Source organism: Fusarium flagelliforme (genome assembly GCF_020744385.1).
Source record: "Fusarium flagelliforme strain FIESC 12 MPI-CAGE-AA-0113 chromosome Unknown B0J16scaffold_4, whole genome shotgun sequence".
In the NCBI taxonomy this organism is placed as follows: Eukaryota; Fungi; Ascomycota; class Sordariomycetes; order Hypocreales; family Nectriaceae; genus Fusarium; species Fusarium flagelliforme.
Genome location: NW_025763506.1, coordinates 3,485,270 through 3,513,027, shown reverse-complemented (window position 1 = coordinate 3,513,027; position 27,758 = coordinate 3,485,270). Strand labels below are relative to the sequence as shown.

The 27,758-nt window shown below is 49.5% G+C and overlaps 7 protein-coding genes across 7 annotated transcripts; 4 read left to right on the top strand and 3 right to left on the bottom strand.

Annotated features, from left to right (window-relative positions):
- Positions 1-154: 154 nt before the first annotated feature.
- Positions 155-1,925, top strand: B0J16DRAFT_139844 (acyl-CoA dehydrogenase/oxidase). Its single transcript, XM_046121877.1, has 2 exons — positions 155-1,503; positions 1,606-1,925. The coding sequence occupies exons 1-2, from the start codon at positions 314-316 to the stop codon at positions 1,694-1,696; spliced, it is 1,281 nt and encodes a 426-aa protein (XP_045983361.1). The 5' UTR covers positions 155-313; the 3' UTR covers positions 1,697-1,925.
- Positions 1,926-3,864: 1,939 nt separating this feature from the next.
- On the top strand, positions 3,865-5,418 carry B0J16DRAFT_139824 (uncharacterized protein). Its single transcript, XM_046121876.1, has 5 exons — positions 3,865-4,396; positions 4,445-4,514; positions 4,575-5,000; positions 5,059-5,179; positions 5,228-5,418. Exons 1-5 carry the CDS (start codon positions 4,036-4,038, stop codon positions 5,285-5,287), a joined length of 1,038 nt encoding a protein of 345 aa, XP_045983360.1. The 5' UTR covers positions 3,865-4,035; the 3' UTR covers positions 5,288-5,418.
- A 4,548-nt stretch (positions 5,419-9,966) lies between these two features.
- Positions 9,967-11,934, top strand: B0J16DRAFT_139752 (uncharacterized protein). The gene is made up of 3 exons (XM_046121875.1): positions 9,967-10,340; positions 10,390-10,580; positions 10,646-11,934. The coding sequence occupies exons 1-3, from the start codon at positions 10,220-10,222 to the stop codon at positions 11,828-11,830; spliced, it is 1,497 nt and encodes a 498-aa protein (XP_045983359.1). The 5' UTR covers positions 9,967-10,219; the 3' UTR covers positions 11,831-11,934.
- Positions 11,935-15,201: 3,267 nt separating this feature from the next.
- On the bottom strand, positions 15,202-17,812 carry B0J16DRAFT_305258 (uncharacterized protein; the record flags this gene model as incomplete). Its single annotated transcript, XM_046124743.1, has 2 exons — positions 17,528-17,812; positions 15,202-17,250 (listed from the first exon to the last, which is right to left on the bottom strand). Coding segments are annotated over exons 1-2 (2,085 nt in total), but the record flags the coding sequence as incomplete, so codon positions are not given.
- Positions 17,813-18,995: 1,183 nt separating this feature from the next.
- On the bottom strand, positions 18,996-21,685 carry B0J16DRAFT_139720 (uncharacterized protein). The gene is made up of 5 exons (XM_046121874.1): positions 21,485-21,685; positions 20,473-21,270; positions 19,955-20,134; positions 19,895-19,903; positions 18,996-19,810 (listed from the first exon to the last, which is right to left on the bottom strand). The coding sequence occupies exons 1-5, from the start codon at positions 21,486-21,488 to the stop codon at positions 19,338-19,340; spliced, it is 1,464 nt and encodes a 487-aa protein (XP_045983357.1). The 5' UTR covers positions 21,489-21,685; the 3' UTR covers positions 18,996-19,337.
- Positions 21,686-23,510: 1,825 nt separating this feature from the next.
- On the top strand, positions 23,511-26,208 carry B0J16DRAFT_342434 (uncharacterized protein). Its single transcript, XM_046127904.1, has 3 exons — positions 23,511-24,454; positions 24,610-25,190; positions 25,242-26,208. The coding sequence occupies exons 1-3, from the start codon at positions 23,901-23,903 to the stop codon at positions 25,862-25,864; spliced, it is 1,758 nt and encodes a 585-aa protein (XP_045983356.1). The 5' UTR covers positions 23,511-23,900; the 3' UTR covers positions 25,865-26,208.
- On the bottom strand, positions 26,209-27,462 carry B0J16DRAFT_342432 (P-loop containing nucleoside triphosphate hydrolase protein). Its single transcript, XM_046127903.1, has one exon. It carries the CDS (start codon positions 27,321-27,323, stop codon positions 26,298-26,300), a length of 1,026 nt encoding a protein of 341 aa, XP_045983355.1. The 5' UTR covers positions 27,324-27,462; the 3' UTR covers positions 26,209-26,297.
- Positions 27,463-27,758: the final 296 nt, after the last annotated feature.

The following is a 27,758-nucleotide window of genomic DNA, read 5'->3' as shown; positions in this document are numbered from 1 at the left end:
AATGTAATGTACTGTAATTCTCCAAAGCCGAGACGCGGGCTACGCTAAAAGGCCGAGGCTTGTGACGTCGAAAACCTGGGGTAAGCGGGCCGGCCGCTAGAAGCCGCGAAGAGCCGGGTGTCTCCAACGCGGCTATTGTAGCCTTTGCTGGCCGCGTTTCTATCCCTCGGTCGGTTCAACATCAAACGGAGAAAGGAAAAGTAGAGCAAAGAAAGATAAGCAGGGAATATTCATATTCATATCGATATTCATCTTCTTGACCTCTGAATATTATTCCATCTCATTAATATTCCTCCACATTATAGCTTTCACAATGGCAAGCGTACGAACACTCAGATCATTGGCGCGCCCAGTCGTCGCCCGTCAATGGCGTCCAGCTGTAACTCTCCCCGCTATTCAGTCACGATTGCACTCGTCCAAACACCCCAAAGGCTTTGAGGCCCCTTCGAATGAGGAGCTAGATGAGTTGAGAGAGCGAGTGCAAGAGTTTACTCGCCGCGAAATCCCAGAGGAAGTGGCAGCCAAGACGGACAAGACAAATGCTTTTCCAGCAGAGATGTGGCAAAAGCTGGGTGAAGCTGGCTTCCTCGGTATTACAGCTGATGAGGATGTGGGAGGTCTCGCTATGGGTTACCAGGCACACATCATCGTCATGGAAGAGCTGTCACGAGCTTCTGGTTCAATCGGTCTCAGCTACGCAGCACATTCACAGCTATGCGTCAACCAGCTACAGCTCAATGGATCACCCGAGCAGAAGCAGAAGTATCTGCCCGGTCTTATCGCCGGCACAAGCGTCGGAGCGCTGGCTATGTCTGAGAACAGCGCTGGCAGTGACGTTGTCAGCATGCGAACAACAGCAAAGGCTGTGGATGGCGGATATGTCTTGAACGGATCCAAGATGTGGATCACTAACGGACCTGACGCTGACTTTATCGTGGTTTACGCAAAGACAGAGCCGGAGAAGGCTTCAAAGGGCATCACTGCTTTCATTGTGGATACAAAGACCGAGGGCTTCAGCTGTGCTCGCAAGCTTGACAAGATGGGCATGCGCGGCAGCAACACCGGCGAGCTCATGTTTGACGGTGTCTTTGTGCCTACAGAGAACATCCTCGGTAAGGTCAACGGAGGCGTGCGAGTCCTGATGGAAGGTCTTGACTTGGAGCGACTGGTGTTGAGTGCCGGGCCCCTTGGTATCATGCAAGCCGCCCTCGACGTTGCTCTGCCCTTTACACACCAGCGCAAGCAATTTGGTCAGCCTATCGCGCATAACCAGCTCCTTCAGGGCAAGCTGGCAGACATGTACACCAAACTCCAGGCTTCTCGTTCATACACCTACTCAACAGCCAAGGCGGTGGATGAGAACGGCTTGATCCGCACACAGGACTGCGCAGGAGCGATCTTGTATGCTGCAGAGCGAGCGACTGAATGCACACTTGACTGCATCCAGCTTCTGGGCGGAATGGGATATGTTGAGGAGATGCCTGCATCGAGATTACTTCGAGAGTAAGTTTACCCCTCCACGCAGTCGTAGCCTCAGTCATGAAGAGACCGAGATGACTTCGACGCAAGTACACCGTCCAAGCAGTATACTGACCACATATACAGTGCTAAGCTATATGAAATTGGTGCCGGTACTTCCGAGATCAGACGTATGGTTATTGGCAGAGCTTTTAACAAGGAGTATGCGCAAGCATGAAGCGAATACCAAAACAAAAATATAACCAACGCGTCAGTTTGGAAGCCAATAAAGTGAATTAAAAAGCCTATAAGTGATGGAGAAGCTTACTGTCAACAAGCATAAGAGGTGGAACTCAGGAAACGCAACTATCACTCGATTGAAAGTGTGAGGTTATTAAACGATGGTAAGCCAAATGTTGACCAATCCTACATATTTAGATAAAGAAACAAAAATGCAATAATAAAGAATAATTAAAAAGACACGATATAGTGAAGCAAGTATGTTCTAACAGATATTCTGCTTCAGCTATAGAATAAGTGGTCTATGTAAGCAGTAGAACTTCTAGAAATCTACAACAACCGCTGATCCGGACGTGATAATTGCGTGTTAACTGGCCATCATGGTAAGGGTTCCAGGTGCTGCAAACACTTGATCGCACATTGATCATGAACTTTCCCATTGCACGTAGGAACAAAGGGCAATACGGCGGAGTTGTTGTTGACGATGACAGACTCCACATTGAAAAATATGCTCTACTATTCCCATGATATGCTAACAGTGCCCAGCTTCATCATTCCCTTCGCTTAAGACGGTTGGGTTGCAACCAGTTTCTACCAGGCTCTAGAACAGAGAGACCTGGTCGAATTTGCTTTTGATGACCGGTCTGGTCGTCTCAGCAATGGTCCTCATGACCCGACGATCATATTCAACAAGATCTGTCAAATTCATGATGTCCTTCCTTAGTTTCCTCTTCTCTCTCTTCTCAATGGAAATACTGTAGATTTGATCGATCGGTGTCGTGGCTACTATGCATTGCAGTAAATTATCGTGTATTGAATCTCCAGCTTTGGTATACCGAATGGTGAAATGGTGCACAGCCAGCAGATGCACACACCGAGTTTGATAGTCTCGCCACCGACATGATGATATGATGGCTTTTCTTGGCCCAATGCCGCGTGTACATCTTTGCTTCTTTCTCCAGCAGGCTCTGCCAGTGTCTCGATCACCGATCATAGGCCGTTGCGGCTCTGAAACACTCGGCCGGACACGAGCGACGTCGACGATTGTCTAGAACGTGTTGGAAGCTTTTCCTGATGCCGTCGAGCGGGGTCGGTTGATGCAGAGGAACGACCACGGGCAGGGAATGCAGAGATCATTGGAAGCAAGAGAGGTGAATTCCCTGGGTATCGATACCCATGCCCTCTCCTTGGTTGGGGAAGCTGTTAACCTAGTGGAGAATTTGTGTGACCTCCACACCAGATGCCAAAAATGGAAACCCGGGATCGTTTAAAGTGTTCAGGGGTTATCCACTACCGCGATCGGACTTGTATATGTAGGCTTGGGTCCCAATTGTCGAAAAGCTGCTGCCTGCCAGCTATGTTGATGTTGGAGCTAGCTTCTATCTCGGCCAAGACGTCGAGAGTTTAAGGAGGAGTGTTTTCCTGTTTGCAGTATAGTCTTGAAGTTAGCAGATAGATAAAAGCCAGGCCAGGTCCTTGGACAAACTTCTTCAAGTTGATGCCTGGGGCGGGGCATTACCATCCATCACGGTCATGGCTTGCAGATGGATGGGTGGATGGACGGATGGTTGGGCAGTACTGTAATACTCATTTGTCTTGGTAAGACGAGACAGTAAGATGGGAATTCAAATTCTAGACCGTCGTTGCTGATACAAATTGGATCATCTGAATTGGATCCATGCATCCTGTCGCAAGGATTAAGGACTCGAGATGGAAATTGTGGATTTCAAGATGCGGTCCGTCCTGGGGGGTCACCCAGGGGAAAGGAAGCCGCGCCGGACGGACCGGGGGCGGGGGTGGGGGTTCACCTTCCATCTAGCTTGGTTTTCTCGGTGAGGCAAGTGGGGAGCTATCTAGCTGACATCCATCTTCCGTTCTTTCCAGATTCCAAGCGGGAGACCTACAGCATAGCATGCAGGCTTTACTGTAAAAGTATTCATCGGACGAGTCTCGTACATTCTACTCTACAGTACAGCTCAATTGAAATGGAATAAATACCAATTAACTCTCCCGCCTCAGCTCTTCAGCTAACTCCCCCTCGATTGTTCGTAATCAACTTGCGTTTCAGTCATCATTATACCATCAGCATATCTTTTCCCCGTTTCGTTCCTGGGCGCTAATCATACACTGCTAATCCCTGCACCATCGACGTCAAACTCCAAGAGGAGAAGCTTCAGCTTCATTCCCTACCGCCACTTCAAGTGAGCTCATAGCTGGCAGCTGGCACACACTGCTCACTTCCATCCATAAGACCAAATCATTCCGCTATCTCCTCGATTCTTCTCTTTCTCTTCACCTCCCTTTTCTGTTGTGACGTCTTCAATTTCTTCGTCAGCCATGTCTTTTGCACCTGCTTTGCGCCTCTGTGCGCGTCGTGTTGCTGCCCCGTCTGTTCTTCGCCCTACCTTCACTCTTCCTGCTGTGCGAAAGCTTCACAATTTCCCTCCTCGTCAGGACAAACCGGGAAAATACGCCCAGACTGATCCTCAGATCGAGGTTGAGTACCCCGAGGACCACGAGCTTCCTAGCAGTGAGCCTGTCTCGGGCACTGGTGGCCAGTATGTGAAGCCCACCCTGCCCACCTTTTCGCTCGACGGCCATGTTGGTATCGTCACTGGTGGAGCGCGTGGGTTGGGTCTTGTCATGGGTCAGGGAATGGTATTCTCTGGTTCCAACCTTGCCCTTGTTGATATGAACAGTAAGTAACTGCACCTCGTGAAAGGATATAATTCTAATGCCATTGTAGAGGAGGAGGCCGAGAAGCAGACCAGTTTGATCATTGAAGAATTCAAGAAGGAAAATCCTCGAGCTCGACGGTAAGCTCACCAGTTTTCGAAGCTTCTTGTTTGGCAGAATCAATGGCTCACTCCTTATAGAATCCCAAAGGTCACGGCTCACTATGCCGATGTGTCCGATCCTGAGTCTGTCGAGGCATGCATTGCCGAGGTCGTTAAGGAGCACGGGAAAGTCGACAATCTGGTCACATCAGCTGGTTTCACGGAGAATTTCGAAGCTGTTAACTACCCTATCGACCGTCTCCGCAAGCTCTGGGCTGTTAATGTCGACGGCACCTACCTGTTTGCAACCTCAGTCGCCAGGCACTTGATGGAGAGGAAGGCTCCTGGAAGCATAGTCATGATTGGTAGCATGTCTGGCTCTATCGTCAACGTTCCGCAGCCTCAGGCTCCCTACAATGCCGCCAAGGCTGGTGTGCGCCATCTCGCTGCTTCCTTGGCCGTTGAGTGGGCTCAGGCAAATATTCGAGTAAACTGCATCTCGCCCGGCTACATGTTAACGGCACTGTAAGATATATTATTGGCTTTTTGTCCGAGAGCCGCTTGGCTGACACAACTACTATAGGACCCAGAAGATTCTTGACGACAACCCCGATCTCAAGGCGAAGTGGACCTCGCTCATTCCTCAAGGCAAGATGGGACAGCCCCAAGATCTTATGGGACCCGTGGCATTCCTTCTCTCTGATGTAAGTTCTGCCACACAACATTGTGAATGCGTGACTGACCGCTCCAAGGCTTCTTCTTATGTGACTGGAGCTGACATCCGAGTTGATGGCGGCTATACGGTTACCTAAACTGTGCGCAACGAAACAAAAAGGAGTTAGGTCAAAATTGCGCTGTTTCTGGTTTATGCGAGCGACTTTGGAATTCGATAATGTATCTAATGATAGGATTGCAGGATGCCGCCATATCGAGCATCCTGGAAATCAGTTAATCACGTTTTGTATTTGAGACCACATCTGGTTCAATATACATGTTACTATGTCTTCTCAGAAGTTTAGGTGTTCTAATTCTTTTCAAATGCCTATAAAGCTCAACCATCCATTATACAGTAATTATGAAATCGGAGAGAAGGTCCGGATGGAATGGTCTGCTTGATTGGTGATATTCACCGTGGCTACAACTATGCATAAAGGCGCGAGTTTCTCGATAATGTATTCCCAAACCAATTTTTGGTACATGCCGCGAAATGAAGGGTAGTTACCTGTATTAGAACAGAAATATTGAGATTGTGCGACACGGCCCGAGATCGGATAGCTGCACCTTAAACTCCATGGCATTCCCGGATGCAACCTGCGGTATTGCCGAAACAAGATCAATCTGTTGAGACGTCAGCATGTTCGTCGACTCCGAGGCCACGGTACAGCCAAACAGCTGCCCTTGTGGGTTAGCGTTGGTCATTCAACTCGGGTTCTGTGCTGTATATACATAGAGGTAGTTACAGTACATTAGCAATGGGCCCCTGTACGCCCAGAATGCAGCCACAGTGGATGTAATTTGTGTGTGTTGGTGCGTGACTGTGACCTGCAATCTGGTGTACAGCAAGATGGCGATCCCAGGGTAGGCTATTTGAGCGGAATGGGCAATCGTAGGTACCTACTTTGTACAGATAGCTACTCTACAGTACCTCAGGTACTTACGTGTGTAGCTTCTGAGCAGTAGGTAAGGTGCAGTATACCTATCCAGATGGTGCAAGTCAGCATCAGCATATGGTGATGAGATAGGAAGCTGGTAGTTTATTTTTTGATCATTCATAACCCCTCATGTCCCATTGAAGCTCAGTCCCGGGATCTTAAGCAAGGATCCCCACAACCACAAAGCTTGGTGTGGTTCAAAGCGTGGGGGGGACCTGTCAATCCGATGCTGGATAATGGATGGTCAGATTCGTTTTGTGGTACCTTGCACTGAAGTATTGGACACGTGGGTAAACGAACGATAATCTGAGTGAGAGAGATGGATTGTGCGTGTTTACTTATCTTACCTATGTATGCAGTAGGCCGGCTTCCGTCTTGGATTCTATTATACCCGCCCCAAATAGAGCTCCAGGAAGCTTGAGCTCTCCACAGTTAGCCGACGTTCTTCTCTAAGCCGACTTTAGGTATTGCTGATATTAACCATTTCAGTCCTAGGCACGGGAAATTAATCTGTTATGAGGCAAAGTGCTATGACTTCGATAGTCTTGTCGGCCGAGATATCGATAAAGAGGCCGACGGGGTGGCTGACTCTGAACCCCTCCTTTCATCATCTCAACGTCAGGTGCTTCCAGGAACGAGTCCATGGTCGCCCTAGTCCTCAAGGTAAAAGGACACTGAGTTGGGTTGGATCGATCTCGTGAAAAGTAAAACAAGGAATAACCGCGAAGCGGGGAAGACAATAACAAAGTCTGATCAATACCGTATCGTATTGTATGGATCCTGTACTGGGTGGCTGATCTGGTCCGTCACACGACCACAATGGTTCTGGGCAACGAATGACCCCGCCAGGAAACAGATCAGAAGACTCGAAGAAATTGACGCTTCTGTAAGGGGAAAGGCAGGAGAGGAGCAAAAAGAAAGGAACGACAATGGAAAGGATTGAACCGGCATGGAGGGGAAACCCGGTAAAACTCTCAGTCCTATGTACAGTACAGCCAATCCTAAGGATTGCATGGCTGGTCATCCAATGTCAGGACTTGTGTCAGACAATGTTAGGGGTTCAGCTTCTGAGTGGCCAGAAGACCAACAAAGATAGAGACATCTACCAACTGAGTCGCTAGGTAGGTAAGTAACTTGTTCTAGAAGTTGTTGGGTGTGAAGGCCATGTTTCGGTAGGATCGATGATCGTGCCGTATTGGGTGGTTTCGAGTCAGGAACTGCCTGCAACAGTCAAGGGATAAGAGACAGGATATATGCAGAGCCGCAAAGCGCATGCATTGGGTGTGCACAATGCTTGTTTCGAGTTTGAAAACCCGCAAGTACAGTAACCATTGGTTCCATATGATGGCTTATTGCAAGATACCCAGTTTCCGAGTAGCTAGGTACCTAATATCCAACTCAGCCAAGGTTGTTAAGGCCAAGTCTTTTTTCAATGAATTTCTGTCCTCGACCTTAAGGACGGACAATTATCGACACAAGGCGGTGAGTTTACTTAATTACCTATCATGCTCGGTCTGCACGAAACATGTAGGCCGTCCAGGTTCTGATTCAAAACGACAGCTCGCCCTGCATACAGCCGGGCAGTACATACAGGTACGGTACTGCACAGCATGTCATGTCGTTGACTCGGAAGTTGATGATTGGTGATACCTCATGTCAATAATGGCCTCGTGATCTTGATGCTGAGGTCCCTGTCCTTGTCCCTGTCTTCCAAGGTACAGTCCAGTACCATGCTCAGCCACCGGGACACGATGACACGGAAAGAAACGAGGTGTTCTTTATCGTATAAGTACCTTGTAGATGGGCTACTGCAGTGATGTCCATGCAAATCCAGATGCCTACGAAGCTGAAGACCAGGATCATCATCATCTTGCAATGCCAGCCATGAACTAACTACCCTGCTTCTATTGCAAATGTACATATGTCGATGCAAGATATCCTCCATGAAGCTCAACTCAGTCCATCTCAGTCGCTCGGCACACACCCGACGTCACATGGATGGAAGGGGTGCCCGCGTGTGCGGTAGTTCAGGTTCCAGTGTAACCTGCCTCCCTCTATTGGACCCGAACTAGCCTCCACTAACTTACAGGCGATCTAGTGGGCTAAGTATGGAAGATACAGCACCTATGACCCAGCCACTAGGAACCCGTCAGCCCGTCAACCTCTAAACTCGGAGCCTGAAGGTGCCTTCCTTCCCAGGGAAGAATTGGAGCTAAGCTGGGGAAGGAACAGCTCAACCGACAATCAAAGCAAATCAAATCAGATCAACATAAACATAAACATAACATCTTTCTCCTCCACATTCGAATTCTCTTTCACTCTTCCAGTTGTGGTCTTTGCGTGCCCTTGGTTAGGTTTCCTATACATGTATTTGTAGCAAGGACCTGGTAGCACCTCTCGATTCTCAACCACGAGACAGCTCAGGTACATGTGTCTACCTCAGGTACTTTGGGTACCAATCTCCACTTACAGAGCAATCCCTCACCTCAACTCACCTCCATCGAAGCGATAGACTAAACTTGCTGGCTGATAAGTCACTGTCACTGGGACTTTGACCCCCGGCTTTCTAAGTGATGCAGAGGCTCTGATGCGTCGACAGGGCACTCACTCGTCAAAATTGGATCATTCTGGCCTGGACCGGTCAGCGAAGTAGCGAAACAGCGGCCTCTCCGGAGGGTAACTGACCGTCTTTCGCCGCCATCTTATTAGCCAAACAAGCCGACCAACTCCTTTCCATCAATTGCCCTATCTCGTCACAAGCCGACAGTAACAAGCCATAACTGCCTGCCTACCTACCTTGTTACTGAGGCTGCGGCAACACATCGAACTTAGTATCTATCCTCCTCTTTCTGGGTGTTTTCCAGGATTGTTTCGCCAGCAGCGTCATCGACTCCGAAACTCATCGGCATCAAGTGCGAATGCCTTTCGAATACCCGGAATACATCAACTTACCCCTTCACCTTGAGGCCGGTGTCAACTACCAACTCCGACGTCGCCGCCGCCGCTATTGAAGTTTTCATATACCCCGGCCCGACGATTTCACTAGACCGGATCCTACCCATGAGCTTGAGCTGCAAGTATTCTATCTTCAGCCATTATCATCAGTTCCTCCACTGGCTCTCCACCGTCTTTTTCGCCGGCTCACTAGCAGGTACTGACTTTTTCGCCTTTGGACCCTTAAATTTTCTTTACATCTGTAACCCAATCCCTCCTCGCCCCATGTGTTCCTAACCATAACCCGCAGACTTTCTCAACTGTCAAATCTCGAGTTGCAGATGTAACAAAAGAGTTCCGAACGCCTTGTTACACTTACACAGCACTTATGTATTCGAATGGCCCTCTCGATTTAGATACCAGCTGCAACTAAAAGCTCGCGCTGAGCTAAGCTTTCTACTGCAACACCACCTGAGTTTCACCCAGCAAAGTTGTTTCGCTTCATCAGTACAAGGTCCACTGTTAAATCACTTCGCCGCTTTTTCACACACGAGAAGCCAATTTTTTGCGTCACAAGCTTACGAGTCGCAAATCATCTCGAAGCTCTTTTTTGCAACGGTGTTTCTTTGGGAAGGAATCAACAACTGCTGACCCACGTGAGGAGAAACAAAATAAGAACTGAGACAAAAAGTTCTGTATAACCCGGACTTTTTGTGCGCCCTCAACTGCTGTCAGCTACTGCACTTCACAGCTCGGGTTTTGGTGTTGCCGAGCTCAGGCGAATTTGAACGACGACTGCGCCGATTCGACAATCGCCCACCACCGCAATCTACTTTACCTTACTCCCAGATCTCAAGGCAACTGCATTGAAGCCTTATGTTGCTTGCAAGCGGCAGAAAAGAAAGAGGAACGACTTTCATCGATCACTGACATTGTGCGCCCACAATCACTCAAAGCCATTGAGTTTCACTTGCACGCCGACCACTTACCCATCACTGTTGAAACGACAATGCTTCATTTGTAGCTGTTGATAAACACTGCATCGAGAAACCGTAAGGGTATACTTGCAGACCGAGTCTCTTCTCTACAAGTCTGTATCCTGTCGCCGCAGAGATTATTCATGGCAACCTGACCCTGCCGGTTCTCGCAATTCCAACCATGGATCCAAATATGCCTATGATTCTGCCAAAGGGCATTGTCACGAACTCGAAAAATATCTACAAGGAGGTTGCTGAATTTCCTCTTGTGCCTCCTGAAAAAGTTTGGAAATATTGGCATGGTAAACTCATTACTTTCACACGTCTTGAATACAGCTCATACTTGCTTAGTGTACACTACCACATACAAAAAGCTTAAGGATCCGACAGCCTGCCGGCTCGAGAACTTTTGGTGGCACGTTTGGGGAAGTGATCGCAGGTTTCTCAAAGGCAGTGCCCTAGCCAAACTTTACGAAGAGATCTCTGTTGGGCCAACATTTGTCCCCCTCAAGGGACCACCAAACCGATGGGAAGGACCCGATGTACGTAGCAGTGAGGCCTTTGGTCAAAAGAAACCCTGCCCCTTTCACCAACTGACGCCGTGTAGATACCCCCCCTAATCAAACAAATTCTGGAAGCTGCTGAATCTCAGGCGACCCCACCTCCACCACAACCTCAAGGGTCCCACCCATCAAAACCTACCGACTCGGCATTGAGAACCCTATCTTCGAGTGCCTCAAAACCGCCACCAGCTCACCCGATCTTGAAGAAAGCCCGAGGGCCGTCAACATCAGGGCCACGGCCGACGGCTCGCTTTGTGTCACCCCATGAATCCGCAGATGAAGATGAGATTCCATCGTCAGGGAGCACAGCTGCAACAGCATCTGAGGCACCCGTTTATGTAGCGACTTCGCCGAGGAAGAAAACAACCGCTGTACCATCTCCACAGAAGCTTACTCCTTCACCCACTGCTAATAGGAAAACGATTCCATCGAAAACGACTCCAATTGCAGAACCCTTAATTCGAGAAGCTGGGTTTGGAACATCTGGTGGGTCACGAAATGCCGCTCTGGAGCGGCTTGTACCTCCCAATACCCGTACAAGTGTGGAACACGACCTACCAACGAGCAGCCAAAGCAATGGTACGGTTAAGGAGCGTCCTGTGATGAGCGCAAAAGCACGTGGGAAGCAACCAGCTGCACCTGTTCGGCCGGTATCATACAGGAACGAAGTAGCAAGGGATGTGATAGAGGAGGAAAAACGGCCGTCGCCGTCGAGAGATCGACCCCGTAGCATTCATCGCGAGAAAGGAGTGCTTCCTCAAGCTCGGTCTCTCATCAATCTTTCAAATCATGGATCACGAAGAGGATCTACCACCTCGTCAAGATCGACATTCGGAGTCGGATCTCTGGAGAGTAATCAGAGCCAGGATCCGCCTTATATGGCTCGATCTCAGTCTCATGGAGGACACGACCGAGCAAAGTCGCAAAACAACATCAGAGCGTCAGGGCTCTTCACGGAGGCTACCTCGTCAACATCCAATGTTGCTGTCTCAGGCACTATTCTCGATCAGTCTGGTTTTGGATCCACATCGGACTTGAGCAGCATCGACCACACACGACCCGAGCACCATACCATTCCGGTTGTACCACCCCAGCCCTCAGTTCTCGATGCTCGCTTCACTCCGACTCCGCCGACTACATCTGCCAGTGTACCTTTAGGGCGCACAAAAAGTCAGCTAACGCTTCTACTTGAACGTGAAAAGGCACGTGGCAGTGACAAATCGCGATAAAAAAAAACTAGTCTTCACCACTTCTTACAAAACCAATATTTTGCTGTTGCATATACTTATTGCGGGGTCTTGCAGCGTCTATGTATGGCGCTTTTCTAACAAGTTCGACTTTCTTACGGAGAATGTACGCAAACTTCCTTAGGAAGACGTGGGGTTCGTGACTACGGAGTTGTTGGCGGGTGCATGAGGTTGTCTACGGTTTGCATTTTCATCTGATAGGTTGACTGCATTTGGTAACCTCTGGCTCCAGTGTCCAGGTTTGAAAGCTACATAAAAGGCTCTTTCTAGATAGATGAACGATTTGGGGCAAGGCGTTGACGGCGAAGCTAAATCTGACCAACTTCAGATGGGCAGATACAGATAGGAAAGGCAACGGGAACGAATTGGGTGATACCATATAGAACTAAAAGCAATATATCATAATAGTATGCTCGCGGTATTATTAAGAATAAAGATAATGTCTTATAACATGTCCAATTATCGGAGTAACGACGTGTCGAACGTAAATTCAAGGCGTTGAAACCAATGGTAATAGTACCAGTTGCGAGGTGTAAGAATGCGGCTTGACAGGTATCTTATGTTGCAGGTAGGAAACCTAAGGGGAAGATAAATAACTACTATATATTATGCTCGGCCCATTCTCAATCCTGGTTTGCACCTTGCATGTTATCCAACCGTTTTAACCATCCATTAATTCATCCAAAGTGAGCCCATAGTTCGTGAATTAATCCAAGAATGTCGATGGCGCATTATCGAAAGTAATAAGAAACGCACTAGTCTTTCATGAAACAAAAGGGATGTTTGTAGCGAGTGTTTTTTGAGTGTGAGACGCAGAGGAGTGGCATGATTGATGAAGCGCACTGTAACAATTAATTGATATAGGACCATGAGGGCAATGAAGTATGGTGTGAAGATATCACTCATTCGTCAAGCTTGAACATTCTGCGCAGCGTTCCGAATTTCTTCTTCTTGGGCGTGCCTACTTCTGAACCGTTATCGGACCTAGCATGGGAACCGATTTGGCTATGAGAAGTACTGCGACGCTTGAGGAAGCCCGTCTTTGTCGTTGGGGATGAAGGAGACCGGCCGACACCGCCAGCAGTTGAAGGCCTCTTCTCCTCATCCACTACGTATGTGTTTTGAGAACCATCGTCGAAATGATCCTCTTCTTCGTGAGCCTGCTCGTGATCTTGGAGAGGCCAGTTTGTCCCACGTTTCTGAAGGCGTGAGTTGTGGGCAGCCCCTTCACTGTTGCTCCGAATAACGGCAAGACGCTCTGGTGCTCGCTCTAGATGGGTATCTCTTCGTGATGCACTCTCATTCGTATTGCGAGAAATTTTATCAGAGGGATCCTTCTTACGACGCAGAATGGACGACATGAAGCTGCCTCGCCGCTTGTGACCTGGTCGGGCACCCGTTTTCTCGGCATTATCTGCCTGCACCCCGAAGCTGCCTCGTCCTGACCCATTTCGATTGAGGATAGGGGTGGATCGAGACGCTGCACCATTGGAAGCGATCCTTGGTTGTATCTGCTCTTCCTCATTATCGCTGTCTGGAAGATCAGGGGAATCCTCAACGCTAGCACGAGAGGCAGGGGTTTTCATGGCAGCGGCCGCGGCGTTGTTCGAAGCCGAACCCCGCATTGTTTTGGGTACACGCTTGTGCTTTGGCAGGGGTGAAGGAGCGTCGTCGTCACTGGAATCAACAAATCGACTGCGGAAAGCTGGACGAGACTCATCTTCGTCGCTTGAATCGTCAAATCGACTGCCGCTCTTTGACTTCTTAGCTTTGGTCGGGCGACCAAAGCCAGAGACACGCATGCGAGAAGACCTGTTTTCACTTGGTTCGGAACGCAACGATTGACGCATACGACTATCCATCGCAACAGGGGGAGGCGAACTTGTGTTGGAGTTGCGTCTAAATCCCGTAGGCGACAGAGATCGTAAGCTGAACCGGCTATTTGCCCGAGCATTTTCTTGAGGAGGCGCTGCTGCTGTTGCTGTCGGTTCTCGTGTACTTCCTCTCATCGTCCTACGGAAACCAAGCCCTTCTCCGCCTCCAACCTTTGCACGTCGGAAACTGCTTTCACTGGAGTCAGATCCTCGGCGTGCCAGAGTTGGCTTCGTACCATTTCGCATAGTAGGTCCTCTGTCTTCAGAATGTGTCCGACGTTGTGTTTTAACCGGTTCGGAAGTGGTTGCCGGTTGGTAAGATATCGGCCGGGCTCCATTTCTCAAGGTTGAAGCCATATTTGTGCTATTGGCTGTGGAGCCGTTCGCTCTGAGCGACTTACGCATCCCAGTGTCTTGAGTAACGGTACTTACAGGCTCTTGGCGAAGAGACTTGCGTAGATGACCTCCGTTTGACTCCTGCGGGCTCGACGTGGTAGCACCGGATCTCATAGACTTTCGCATGCTGCTTCCATTTTGAGCTGGCTCTGAATGTTCGGGTACTGGAGCCGCAGCGCCTCGCATAGACTTTCGGAGCTTGCCACCCGCCGCTGACTTCGTCTTGTCTGAAGTAGAAGCTTGTGCCCGAAGCTTCTCATCATCACGACGGGGCCAGCTCGTACCTGGTTGGATTTGATACACTCGGTTTGGGTCGCAAAGCTTTTCCGAAACAGACATTTCATTATCTTCCAAGGGCTCTTGAACAGCCTCTTGGACAGTCTTTTCCTTCAGTTGAGTCTTTGCCTTTTGCTTTGGTCGACGTACTGCTTGTTCTGGAATGGATTCCTCGTCCGAATCCTCCATGGCCTCCTTTTCAAGCTGACGCCTACCTTCCGGACTCAAGCTCCTCCAATACGCCTTTGCAGTTTCCCAATCATTGGGTGTTTGTAGAGGCATCGGCGGGATACTCTTTGCCGGCGAGGACTGCTGGGATGAATTGGCCTCTTTAGATTTGGCCATAGCCTTTTCTAAAACCTTCTGAGGGACTGCGGGCTCGACAGGGCTGTCAACGACCGCATCTAGTGATAAAAACCCGTCTCCCTCCATGTCAGACAGATCCTCATAAGCATCGCTGTAAATGCTGCTTCCATCTGATTCTTCTGATTCTTCTTGAATGTCATGCATCTGAGAACTTGAAGATACCGCACCAGTTGAATCGAAAGATCGGCGGGTTGTAATCGGTGTTGGCTCCTTGCTGTCATCCGATATTCCCTTTTTGTCAGTGTCAGCGCCTGTGCCTGCGGAAAACCCTCCAGGGACATCGAAAAAGTCTGAGGGCGACTCCGCTTGGTTCTCGTCGGGCATTCTTGGACTAGGATGTATTATTGAAATCGTCGGTATATTATCGCTGGGACCAGACTTTTCTGAATTGCCATCAGGCAGACTGGCTTGGTCATTGACTGTGGTTTGGGTCTCAGCTACAGGCTCTATGGATGCCTGGGTTCCAGAGTTGCCGATATCAGATTCAATATCAGATTCCATGTCACTGCTACTGACATATCCTTGGCTGTCAACAGATGTGACTACAGGAGGTAGTGGCTCTCGGTATCTAGAAGTGTTGGCCTCATTGCGAGAGGCTTGTTCTTGTGACAACACGGATCCGATAGCTTGATCACTAGACTGAGCCAAATCAGAAGGGGATTGATTGTCGGCATTCGTAGGGTATGAAGTTGAAGAAACTGGAGGTGATGCTGATCTTTCCATGGGCCGCACCAGGGGTCGTTCCTCGGGTTCTCTGGTCTTCTTCTCACGAATACTTCCAAAGGAGGGAAGGGCGGGGCGCGGTGTCATCGTTTCCTCTTCGTCCAGGGTTATCGAGTCTCTCTTGTTCCGTCCGATGATGCTATGCCAGGATTTCCTTGACTGGGGGCTGGCTAACTGTGATGTATCTGAATCAGATGCCGGCGCAGGCTCACCCATGATTGCTGTGTTCCCATCATCAAAGCTGACGCGCACACTTTTCTTTCGTGAGATATCTGAATCTTCTCGGGCCATGCCTGACCAAGCGGCGGAGGCGTCTGAGCCGTCCTCTGATGGGGAGACATCGCGAGGACTAGAATACTTGAGTGCGGACTTTCGGGGTGACAACGACCGCGGAGGCGGCTCGTGCCTGACCAGCAGTTGATCGGTCTTCGGCGCAAAATGTGTTGTTCGAGCAGGGCTGCGAGCGGGGCTTTCAGAATGTACACGGGTTCGACGGACGCTGTCGCTCTGATGGTCTATTGGGATCGAAGCCTGCGTTTGTTGATGGGGCGAGGTAGATTTCACAGGGATTGCATCGACTCCATCCATTGAGCGCTCTCTGGAGATGATTGTTCCAACTGGGTGACTCTCTTCTTCCAACTCAGGATCTTCATGCACAACAGACGGACGCTTCCTAATGGATGATTCAGACCTAACGGTTTGAGGTGGATTCGTTACAGTATCGTCTTTTAGCGTGGAGGTTCCAGCTTCCGATTCCAGGTCAGACTCATCCATTGTTGGCTCATCGGGCAAGTTAACCTTTGTCTCGGGCTTTCCACCACGCTCAACATCAGATTCAGACTCAAGATCAGATTCTATCTGAGAATTCGGCTCTGGTTTGGCCTGGCTGACCTCGGCCTGAGGCTGTGTAACTGCCGCATGTGCAGCTGGCGAGCTTTGTGTCGATTTGGACGGTTTGGGTGGTGGAGAGGCCGGTTCGACAGCCGTACCCTTCAATCGCCCTACTGTTCCCTTAGAAAGATGGCTGCCACTCCTGGAGACTTCATGTTTGTGCTTGCGGACAGGCTTCTCGGATGCGTCCCGAACGCTTTGCTTTTGCATTAGAAGCTGTGCTTGGGGAACCATCCGTCTCGAGTTTGGATCGTATACCATCGCATCGCTTGCCGGATTCGATGGATCAGTCATGGAACGGGGATACGAGAAATTGATGGAACTTGGGCTACTTGGTCGCAAGTCCGCCGAAGCCCTTTTATCAGCTACAGTGGCTCGTCGCATATTAGACAAGTCGCCAGCTGTAGCTGCGCCAAACCATGACCCTTGTCCATTTTTCATCTTTTGGCTCGCCGTTTGAAAAGACTGAGTCTGCAGACTTGTTGCCCTCTTATGAGTCGAAACCTTTGCGTCGGGTTTACTCTGGTCGTTCTGAGGAATCTTGGGTACGGGAGGAATATCCTGGGGTTGCGGAGCAGGGTTCCTCGCCGGTGATGGCGAAGGTGAACGGAAGGTCCTTTCTGTCATAGAATTTGCACTCGGTGATCGATGGAGCTCCCGACTCCTCCTGTCCCGACTTCCAGTAGACGACACAGATGCACTCCTGCGCGCAACTCGCTTCGATTGAACCTGAGATACATTGGTAGGCGTGGTAGGTCGTGCTTTCAGAGCGGCTGCGGCTGCCGCTGACGAAAGAGATGGCGTTGTTTCCCGTCGCAAAAACGCCGAGGCGGCGGCGGTCGCAGCATTGGGATTGGCGGTCTCCCGGGTCAACGGCTGAGAGGAGATTGCCATGTTAGCAGTGCAAGAGTGATTATGGAGATGATGAAAAGAACAAGAGAAAGAGAAGAGAAGGTCGATCGAAGGGACGAAGGCTAACAATGCAATGATCCAAGACGAATGCGGCAAGTCTCAGAAGATAGATAGTGAATGCCTTCACTTGTCATGAATGCATGGCAGGTACCGTGGCGCGCGAAAGTCAAAAGAAAGCCAAAACCGGTTTCGCGAAAACGGGAATATAAGTAACTTAAAAGTAAATTACGGATAGACTCACCAGAGAGGGAGCACGATGCCTCCTTGAACCAAACATGATGGATGGGCTGAGTTAGAGTGAACTAGATCGAAAGCGGCGCAAGGCCAGCAGAGCTCAGTATGAGGCTTGCATTCAGAAAGACCGCGGATCTTCGGAAGAATGTTGATGATGACGCTGAGATGTGAGTCAAGCAAGATATTCGCTCACAGTAAGTATGTACAGTACAGTACAGCAAAGTAATGCTATTATGCTGTGTCGGGAAATACGTCAGGATAATGAATGAATGAGACGGAAATTAGGGCTGGGCTGCAAAAGTAGTTGAAGAATGAAGAGAGAGGTTCCATGCTAAGTTCCATTAGTTAGGGACGTGATGACGACAGGTATCAAGCCACTAACGCGCCAGCAACGCTAGCCCCAATCCGTGACCCACAAGGTATGCTTTGTTCCGGTTAATTGATCTTCATTGCCAGGCCCAGTCAGGGCCCATCGCATCGCATCGCATCGCAGCACATCCGCATAACTGACCTGAGAAAGGGTCCAATAAGATAATTCTGATGACTTTGGCATTGATGTGACGTTTATCCAGCCATTGAGGACAATGCTTTTGTTACAGTACTGTACTGTATTTCCTCCCTCCACGTTGGCATAAACACGTGGTTACTATTGTACAGAGCAACGCAACAGGACTTTTAGGTAGACGCATCCATGTATCAGGTAGCTTTCCGGTTTCTTGTGCCGGCTCAGATGAGAAAAAGAATCCGTCTGCTGCACAGATCCATCCATAGATCACTAATCTACTCCAACTGTAGATCAGTTCCTCATCAGGTCCAGCTCGGCAGGCCTCCAGCTTCCAGCTGCCGAGATCTACAAGATTTTCTCGGCGGAATAAACATAAACAATCTGGGGCCTTGGACCTGGAGGTGTGAGGGAGGGTCCCTCCCTCGTCCAAGCACGCACGCACCAGTTCATCGAGAAAAAGCTTGGCCCACAGAGAGATTGACATGGGATGGGACCATATGTCGACAACTTTATCTTGCGTCTCGGTAGATACAGTACAGCCTGGGGTGGGAACGAATCCCTTGCAGTGAGATTCTCGAAATCCTGAACGATCAACATTAACTACACTGCATGCCGGACTACAGTACATACTATCCTACAAGGAGTGCAAGCTTTCAGCTGCACTCAAACTCCAGTCCCCGCTGCATAACTAGATCCATTCAAACCCACTCAGGGTAAACGCCAGCTGGATTAAGGGGCCCTCTGACGTCAACTTCCAACTAGACTGTTTCATTTGCATTTTGTGCTCTTTGTTTCATGCAATCTGGTGCTATCTACCTACGTATTCGTACAACGAATCACATCACATCAGATCGAGAGAGTAAGAGTATATGGTCAACAAAGAATGGCTATGAGATCTCTAACACTAACATAGTTCGGGTACTAAACACCGCGTACTCGACATTGTATGAGCTCTATGTTAGAATGGTATCCGTACATCCTGCCACATTCCTATTCGACGAACCGTCGTTGCTTTCAGTACTGAGTCGCCTCCCCACCGAGTGGCTCAGTCTTCTGAAAACTGATACTTCCCTGCGCAAGTAGAAGTGAGTGATTTGGAGATAGCTGAATTTATGCTCCCCTTTCCAGGCCAACAACAGCGAGCAATGACAAGCGTTGTCGGGTCTTGCATTCCAATCCCTTGATGGCGTTTCCCATATGACACTGAGTTCGTTATATCTTGAGGATCGATATCCTTTTCGTATCCCAATTGGTCGAAAACAGAGAAACAGCATCGCCGGGACAGTTCAATCCCCTGAAACGTGTCCAAAAGCTAGGATGGCGGTCCTTCACCTCTTATGTCTGGCCCCGTCCGCTCTGCTGATAGATTTGGATATTCCTCTTCATCGTCCTCTGATTGAGTCGGATGATGGTGGTTCGCGTCCATATGATCGCCTTGGTCTTGCGGTGGCGGTTGAGTAGCAGCATGATCTCTAGAAGAAGCCTTGCCTCCCTTTCTCCCCTTTCTACTCTTAGCCTTGGCCTTTTCGAGAAGTCGCTTGCGGTCAGCTTCCTCTTGTCGACGTTTGCGATCTTTGATCTCATATGTTCGAATCAATGCTCTCGGCGGTTCACCAAAAATGCTTTCGTATTCGCAGAATTCACAAATCCAACCATGTGCTGTACTCTCGGGATTGGCTCGCCGAGCTTCTGTTGCAGCCTGTCGACGGCGTCGCGCAGCTCTTTCAAGCGATCGCTCTAGACGGCGCTTACTATCCTGGCGAGAGCTTCCGGAGCCTCTGCTGGCTGCAATGGATGAGCCATCGTGATGAACAACACCGCCGGGCGGCAAGTAGCCAGGGCCGGCCAGGGCCGGCATGTTGTGCTTACTTGCGTGACCTGGCGACTGAGTCAGTAAGTTGACGTCTTCATCAACTCATATGCACTTACCGGGCCATTGGATATTATTGCCGGGAACTTGAGAGTCACAGGTGAAAGTGAACTGGGTTGAAGCTGGTGCGCTTTTTGTTGCAGCGGAGTGTTGCTGGAGTAGGCTCACGTTCTCTTGGCCCAGGGGGCGCAGTTTTTCGGCATTTGCAATGGCGTTCGAGATGATACCACCCTCTTGTTCTAGGTTTCTATGTTAGAATGCAGTGACTTGTAGGTAGAGAGCGTAGAAAGATGCGAGCAGGAGGATCAATTGCTCGTGCAGGTTGTACAATGGCAGGCATCATGCAGGGTTCCACGCTACAATATTTCCCCTCACCCAAAGGCGATTTGCAGCGCAGAAAGGATTTTGTATAGTGAATACTATCGATTCTGATACGCATCTTGGAATGATAGGATCATAGAAGCGTCTGGGTTCTTGAATGCTCAACTGCAATTGTGGGTCCACAGTTGGTGATCAAGATATAGGATAGAAAAGGCAACTGAATAACGAACGAAACTAGACAGGGAAATGAACTTACCGTCTGATGCCCACTGAGGCTGAGAGATCTTTGAACTCCGTCCAAACCATGAATTATTGCAATCAGACAATGCTCGAAGTGGGCTTCTGGCGTTCCTCGCGCGGCCAAGCCTGCCTCGACCAGGCCCAGATATCCCGTGGTTGTTGGTTATGAAGGTGCTGGTATTTGGATGCGTACTTGATATCGGACTTGCTCTATCGTTGTGCGTCTCATTGGTAGGGGAATGCCCTGTCCCAGAGGAAATAGCAAGAGATCCTATCTCATTGTTCAAGCTTTGGGTGCCGTTAAGCATAGCATCTCCCGCGGAAGGGATCTTGCGCTTCTTTTTGTTATTTGTATTCTCGAACAGATCGTAGCCATCCATTGAGGATGTCGCGGAAAGAGGTGGCTGCGCATTCGAGCGAGCTTGGTCTGGCTTTGAATGTCGTTGAGCAGCACGAGTTAGGATCTTGGGAGGTGATCGAGTGACTAAGGTACTTCGCAAGATCGCCTCCTCCCCATCACCATCGAGCAGTCCCAGGCCGTTTTGTCGAGGGGTGTAGTTGCGCCCTGTTTCAGTTCTCGGGCCTTGTTGGGTCGGACTCGTAGAGCATATCCTTGGCGGGCTTCCTTCATCTTTAAGGGTATACGGGGGATAGTAGAAGAGCGGGGTTGCTTCGTGAGTCGAAGGGGGGTATTTTATCGCATCTGCGATCTCGGGTGATAGTTTCTCTCGAAGTCGACGTTTCGGTAATGGCCGAATCGGTCGGTCTGGGAATAGCGACGATGCAGTATCTGGCGACATGATGGGAGTATGGTCTGCGCATAGAACATAGATTTCTCGTTAGCAGGTGGATCGCTAGAAAACCGAGAGGGATGGTCGCGATCAAGGCGAGGCCCAACATAACGGCGGATGCTTATGATGTTGCAGACCATTGATTAGCCTTGACAGTCTCTAAAACAAGTCGAAACATAATGACTGTCAAGGATCACAACAGGCTCGCAACATCTAAAGTGAACAGGAAAAGCGTACCCATCAAACATTGTATTGGCTCTGATGCAAACCGCAGGAGAAGGAACAGTCGAGCGGCGAGGGTGGTCGTATCGCAATCCAGGTGTACAATCTAGCTCCGACAAATAGATGATTGTGACGTGCTGAGCATACAATCGAAAAGATAGCAAAATCGTGATTTGGCAAACCGCAACACCGAATTCGGGGCCGTGAAGTAGTTTCGTCCAGCAGAGCTCAGAGGGGTAACTATAACTTGGTTCGGTCGGGCTCTAAAACGTTCTGTGTGCGGGTCAGAACATAGTGTCGATAAGGTATATCACGAGTGAACGTGAAGAACCAGAGCAGGTTTCGGTCTGGGCCAGTTCAACCTCGGCTCAGCCTCATCTCGGACGAAAATCGACTTTTGAAGAGGTTATACAGATGGTTGCCGGACTCGCTCGAGGTTGTTCAAGATCGGGGCTCGCTTACCCAGTCACGGCCGGGTTACCTGTGGAGGGGCCTGAGAGCCTCGAGGGAAACCTCGATCCAAACTTAGCCACCCAATCAGGCGCACAATCCAACGGTAATTCGACAGAAAGTTCCCAGAAAGTCGATGGCCTGAAGAACAGTTATGCAAATTCCGATAACGCCTCAAAGTTGCTGTAATGTATCAGATAGCTGTGTGATTAAATCATCATGTGTGGAGTTGTCACAGCCAGAGCCAGGGCCATGGCCGTTGGGAGGCAGCGTTCGGTTAGTCAGCCAGCCTGGCGCCTAATGGCAATAGGTCAGGCCAGGGTGGAATTGGTTGTGTGAGTGGCCCACCCGTGCCACCCTTCCATCTACTCCAACTCGAATCCCAACTGACAGCACCCACAAGAAAAGGAAAAGCAAAAGGTCATGATTGGCTTCATGTGCTAACATCGTGTGCTGCAGTCTATTCACATCCCGCAACTCTATCGTCGAGCAATCATAGGCACTAGAATCTGGATATAAAGCCCCTATCGAGACCTGTTAGGCTTTGTTTGATTAGACAATTGGAGGTGCAAGATGTACACAGCCAAAGCATAAAGGAATATCTCGAATGAGAGACAACGGATAATGTTTTAAAAGAGAGCTTCTCGATCATTTGTACGTGATGCGGCGAGGGATTAGATATCCATGGCATTTAATGTCTCCCTGATGTCATTTCCCCGATAATCCCCATGGTACAGTACAGGGTATGTGCAGTAGGGCAGTATCGATGAAAACAGTTAGGTATTCTTCCATCAATTAATCATGATAGAAGCGGAAACAAGCCGTTAAAACAGTGGAGATTTTTATTATGATTCCGTCTGTAACCGGCCATTAGCCGCGTGATCAACAAACAAACGGTTCCTGATATGGACATTGGCGAATGGCTTAACCCAGGGGTTGATAGAAAACTTTAAGACTCAGGCTTTAGGTGCGGAAATCAGAGATGATGGAACAGTTGTCGTCTAAGGCCTAGAGTATCAGAACAAAGTGGCCTAAGCACAAGTCTAGCTGACATGAAGTAACCAAATTATTTCGTCCCTTATGCTCTTGGCGGCTAATTCTTCCTTCCTACACACTGACGGCAGGTTGTGTCAGGTACAATACTGGTTGGTAATGGAAGCTATCTTTTTCTTTCTCATACATGTATGGTTACTACTGACTTGATTTGGCACTGTGAGTGGGTCTGACCATCTTCAGTGCCCGTCTTCTGAATGGCCGGGCACATACTCGACGCGAGTCGACGGGCAGTATGGATACTAGAAGACCCCTGTATTTTGGAGCTCATAGGGACTAACCTAGTAGGTAGTAGGTACTGAATGCAGTCAGGGCGAACAGTTCAGTGAGTGTCCGCTAAAATGTCCTGCAGGTGGTCTTGCAGTGAGCCCGTGGTTCATCGGCTCAGTGGAGGTCTTTCTGAAGCAATGCCATGGAGGCCAGGCAAGTGGAATTGAGACCTGCGCCCACCTTCCCGCCCACTTTCCCACCCACGCTTCAGCAAGCCCATGTCCGCGCCTCTTGGTTCTGTTCCTCCTCCTCCTTCTTCTCCTCCAAAGAGAGCTTTCGCCCACTCTTCTCTGGCACATACCATCTCATTGTTACGGTATATTTCCGTGCCATGCTCACAGCGTTTCTGCGCATTCTCGATATGCTTGCTTGCCAACCCCAACTTCGTTACGAACATCTGACATTCTTGTTCCACTAGCCGCACGCACTCGTCGCTGGTCGCTTTCCAACGCAGCTCCCACGACCTTCATCGATATTCTTTTACGTTCAATTCTCGCGACTTCACCTTCCTCTGACCGAGCCCACGACATTTTAGAGGACATATTGCCTCCATAGTGTTACACGCGCCGTTATCTGTCTAACGAGGCCTTGGTCCTCTTACCTTCTCTCTTTCCGTTTCTCCTCATCTTTCACCTCACCTCGGTGACGAGACTCCTCAATGGCACCACCTTCGCCGCGCCGGTCATCGAGAGCCCGCGCCACCAATTCTCAATCTCAACAGTCGTCAGTATCCTCGAACACTTCGGGCCGAGTCGAACGGAACACAAGATCTGTTGCCAAACCTTCTTCCAACAAGTCGACACCCAGCGGCTCATTATCTTCGGAGCCATTTGAAGATCTCGACGACACCCTTCTCGGCCGAAGGCGAAAGCGCAATCAAGAAGACGAGAACGATAAGAATTCCAAGTCTGACACTTTCGACATGGCGAATGGAAGCGACGATCTTCAAGAAGAGGAGGATGAGGCTGTCCGCTGTATCTGTGATGCTGAAGAATATCCAGGTCGCCCGCCTGTCGAGGGTGCTGATTTGGACTTTTTTAATGCCATTGAATTTACCGAAGATGTTACCGGCTTCTTCGTTCAATGCGACATTTGTAAAGTCTGGCAGCACGGCGCCTGTGTAGGCATTTTTAGCGCCGAGAGCTCTCCTGATGAATATTTTTGCGAGCAATGTCGCAAAGAACTCCACAAGATATACACGGCAAGCAATGGGTGAGTAAATTCTACTATTGTGGTTGGATTTTGTTCAGCCGATAAGTCTTTGAAATGTTCACTTCTGAAAATTTCGTTCTTTTCCTGCCCGTTCCATTTACCTTCCGTTGCACACTGATTTTACGATCGTTTCGTACTGATGATGTTACTCCCAGCCAAAAATGGTCCAAATATGTTCCTCACAATCGCCCTTCGCGCGCGACCTCCCGAGCCACTTCGATTGCTAAGGAAGGCAACCGCTCGCCCAAGACTGGGACGAGCAGGAACTCGCGCCCTACCTCCGCCTCACAAACCTCCAAGCGTCGATCCACCATGAACAGCCGTGACCGGGCATATGAAGACGAGCAACTCTTGAGAGCGATTGAAGCAAGTAAGGAGGATGTGCCTCAAGATGGGTCAGAAATCTTGACCCGTCGAGCAAAACGAGGACGCAGCGACAGTGAGGAGTCAGTAGCCGTCAATTCTCGGCCACGAGACGAGAAGTTGGCGTCGCTGAGAAACCCGGTCAGCGTCAAACGGCAAAGAACCAGCTCTAGGTCACCTTCACCCCCAATCGAACCAGCCGAAGTACAAGCTCACAACGAGTCGGACGAAGAGATTAATACTCGTAACGGAGTGAAGAAGGCTCGCAACAACAAAAGCCAGCGAGCTAAAACCGAGAAGGAAGACAAAGAGCGCCAGAGACAAGAAGCCGCGGACAAACGCAAAGGCCGCGCAGAAAGGCGACGAGGAGAGGGTGAGTTGAATGGCGGTATCTGCTTTGAAGTTGAGACTGACATTCTCGCAGATTCGGATCCCTCCGAGGAGACACCCCCTGCCGCTGCGAAACCCCCTGCTACGAAGAGTATCGAGGCGCCTGTCATTATGGAGACTCCAGCGCCAGCCCAGCCTGCCCCAGACACACCTCCTGCAAGTCATCAGCCTATTTCAAGCACGCAGAAGCGGGGCGGAAGAATTGCTCACAAGAAGGGCAAAGGGAGGAATCAGTACACTAGAGATCGAGATGGGGAAGGCGAGTCGCCAGCGCGGTCGATGTCGCGAGATATACAAAAGAATGGCGACGAACCAACACCGACTCATCCGAAACCAACGAGTGAACCGCGGCCTGGCAAGTCGAAGCCAGCTATCCACCACAAGCTAAATATGATGGACATGAAGCGACGCGTTGGTGCCATCATGGATTTCATCTCAAGGACTCAAGTAGACCTTGCGGCCGAGACTTTCCCGGTGACAAACGGGAACACGAACAATGAAAAGGTGTCACTTCAGAAGCCTCTGAATCCTGAAACTGTTGGTGGCGAAGGTGCTCAGGATTCTCCTGGGGGTAAAGAGTTCAAGGATTTGAACTGCATGGAAATGATGGATGTTTTGACACGAGACATGGTCAAATGGCAGAATCAGTACACCTGATACCGTAAGACTGGGCGTGTGGCCATTTATCTTGGAGCATACAAAGCGATGAAAATGTACTCGATTGTTATTTCAGGCGTTCACGGTTAAGGTACATTCAGGGGCGTCACCAGCATCCAAAATTGATGCAGCCGGCACGGATTCTTGTTCTTTATTGGGGTTTGGTTGTTTATCATTTGACTGGAAGCACTTGAATGAGGCAAGAGCCCTCTGGTGTTCCGGCTATCATTCTACATATACCCAAGCACGCCTCAGAGTCCGGCCATTGGCGTCTATACAGTTTCAGCAAGAAAGGCGACGCAGTAGGCAAAGGATAACTTGAGTTCTTTTAGTTGAAGTAAGACAATGTGCTTAGATATTGTACATAAAAAAAAATACGCCCTAGTATACAAATACGTGGTACAACGATCACCCATGTCTTGAAACGGTCGTCTCAGGCGCCGGCCCTCTCTTGTGCGCGTGCTTCTTTCTGCTGCTTCTTAGCCTGATTCATGCTCAGTGGGGGATTAAGCATTCGATTTTGATGTTCCTCGATCGCTTCATCTGATAGATCTTCGAGCATGAATTTTCCCAGCTTCCCAGCTCTCCAGTCTCTCAAGAACATGCTAGCGGCTGAACGCAAGTCAGGCACACCACCGGCCTTCAGTTTGCCCGTCCTCGCAGCAATGGAATTAAGCAATTCTTGAACGTCATTCGTGGGCTTGGAATATTGCTTATAGAAGGTCGGGTTGATCTTGTTGAGGCGGTAGAGCAGGTAATCTACCAGAACGTCTTCAGGTATTAGGCCAAGCTTGATACCTTGAACGAGTGCAATCTTTACCATAGTCTCGGCATTGTCGACATATGGGACGAAAACACCTGGGGTATCTAAGACGAGTACACCCCCGTCGCCGACACCTCTCTTCGAATCGTTGGATTCCGACTCTACTATCCGAACGTTGGTGCCAATCTTGCGCGTAACACCAGGTTGGCCCCCAGTCTTGGCTGCCTTTGCATTTTTACTCTGAAGTCCTTGCGCCCGTAAAGCATTGAGTAACGTGCTCTTTCCCACATTAGGCATTCCCACGATCATGGATCTCATACCCGTTATTGAATCGATGGCGCGCGCAACTTCTTTTATCTTGCTGAGAAGAGATTTCGTTGAATCAGGCCTATTTTTGTTCCAGAGTACAAAGCGATCGCCATATAGTTTGCGCAAAGCGTTGACGTGCTGGGAGTTGTTGCTTGTGAGGTCGCATTTTGTGAAGACGATGATGCGCTGACGGCCAGCAAGAGAGCGCTCGAGTAAGGGGTTGTTGGTGGTCAAAGGCAGGCGGAGGTCACGGCATTCGAGGATCAGGTGTATCTGGTTTAGACGCTTGACCATATCAGACTGAGCCGCAGCATGGTGGCCTAAATAATATGTCTTGGGGATGGAGTTTGGTAGGGCAAAGGTTTGCCGGGGAACGAATTGCGCCATTTTGCCGGGCTATGGGGGATCTCAGTGTTTAATTAATTAACATGTTATTTAAGATGCGGTATAGCTTGACGTCGAGAAGCAACCGACGTTATGATGGGATATGACAATAGATTTAGGACCCTGGAAAAGCCAATAAGCAAATTTGGAGTCTAGACTTCAGCCTTGCCGATTAGCTCCACATGAACGAACATGCATCTCTCAGCCTTGCCCCTCTGAAAAGTAAAGTGACGTCACTCTCTCATTCTCGATAAAGATATGCCGAACCAATTGAGTTCTTGGATTCAACCACGAGGCTCAAGACGATGAACAAACATGACCAAGGCGCTTTTTGGTACCGACAAGAGCAAATGATTATTGAAAGCCAAGGAAAGCCAAGACTAAGTTCTTGACCCAGGCAAATTTAATAAATTGACTCGGGGCCCTCAAAATCTATGG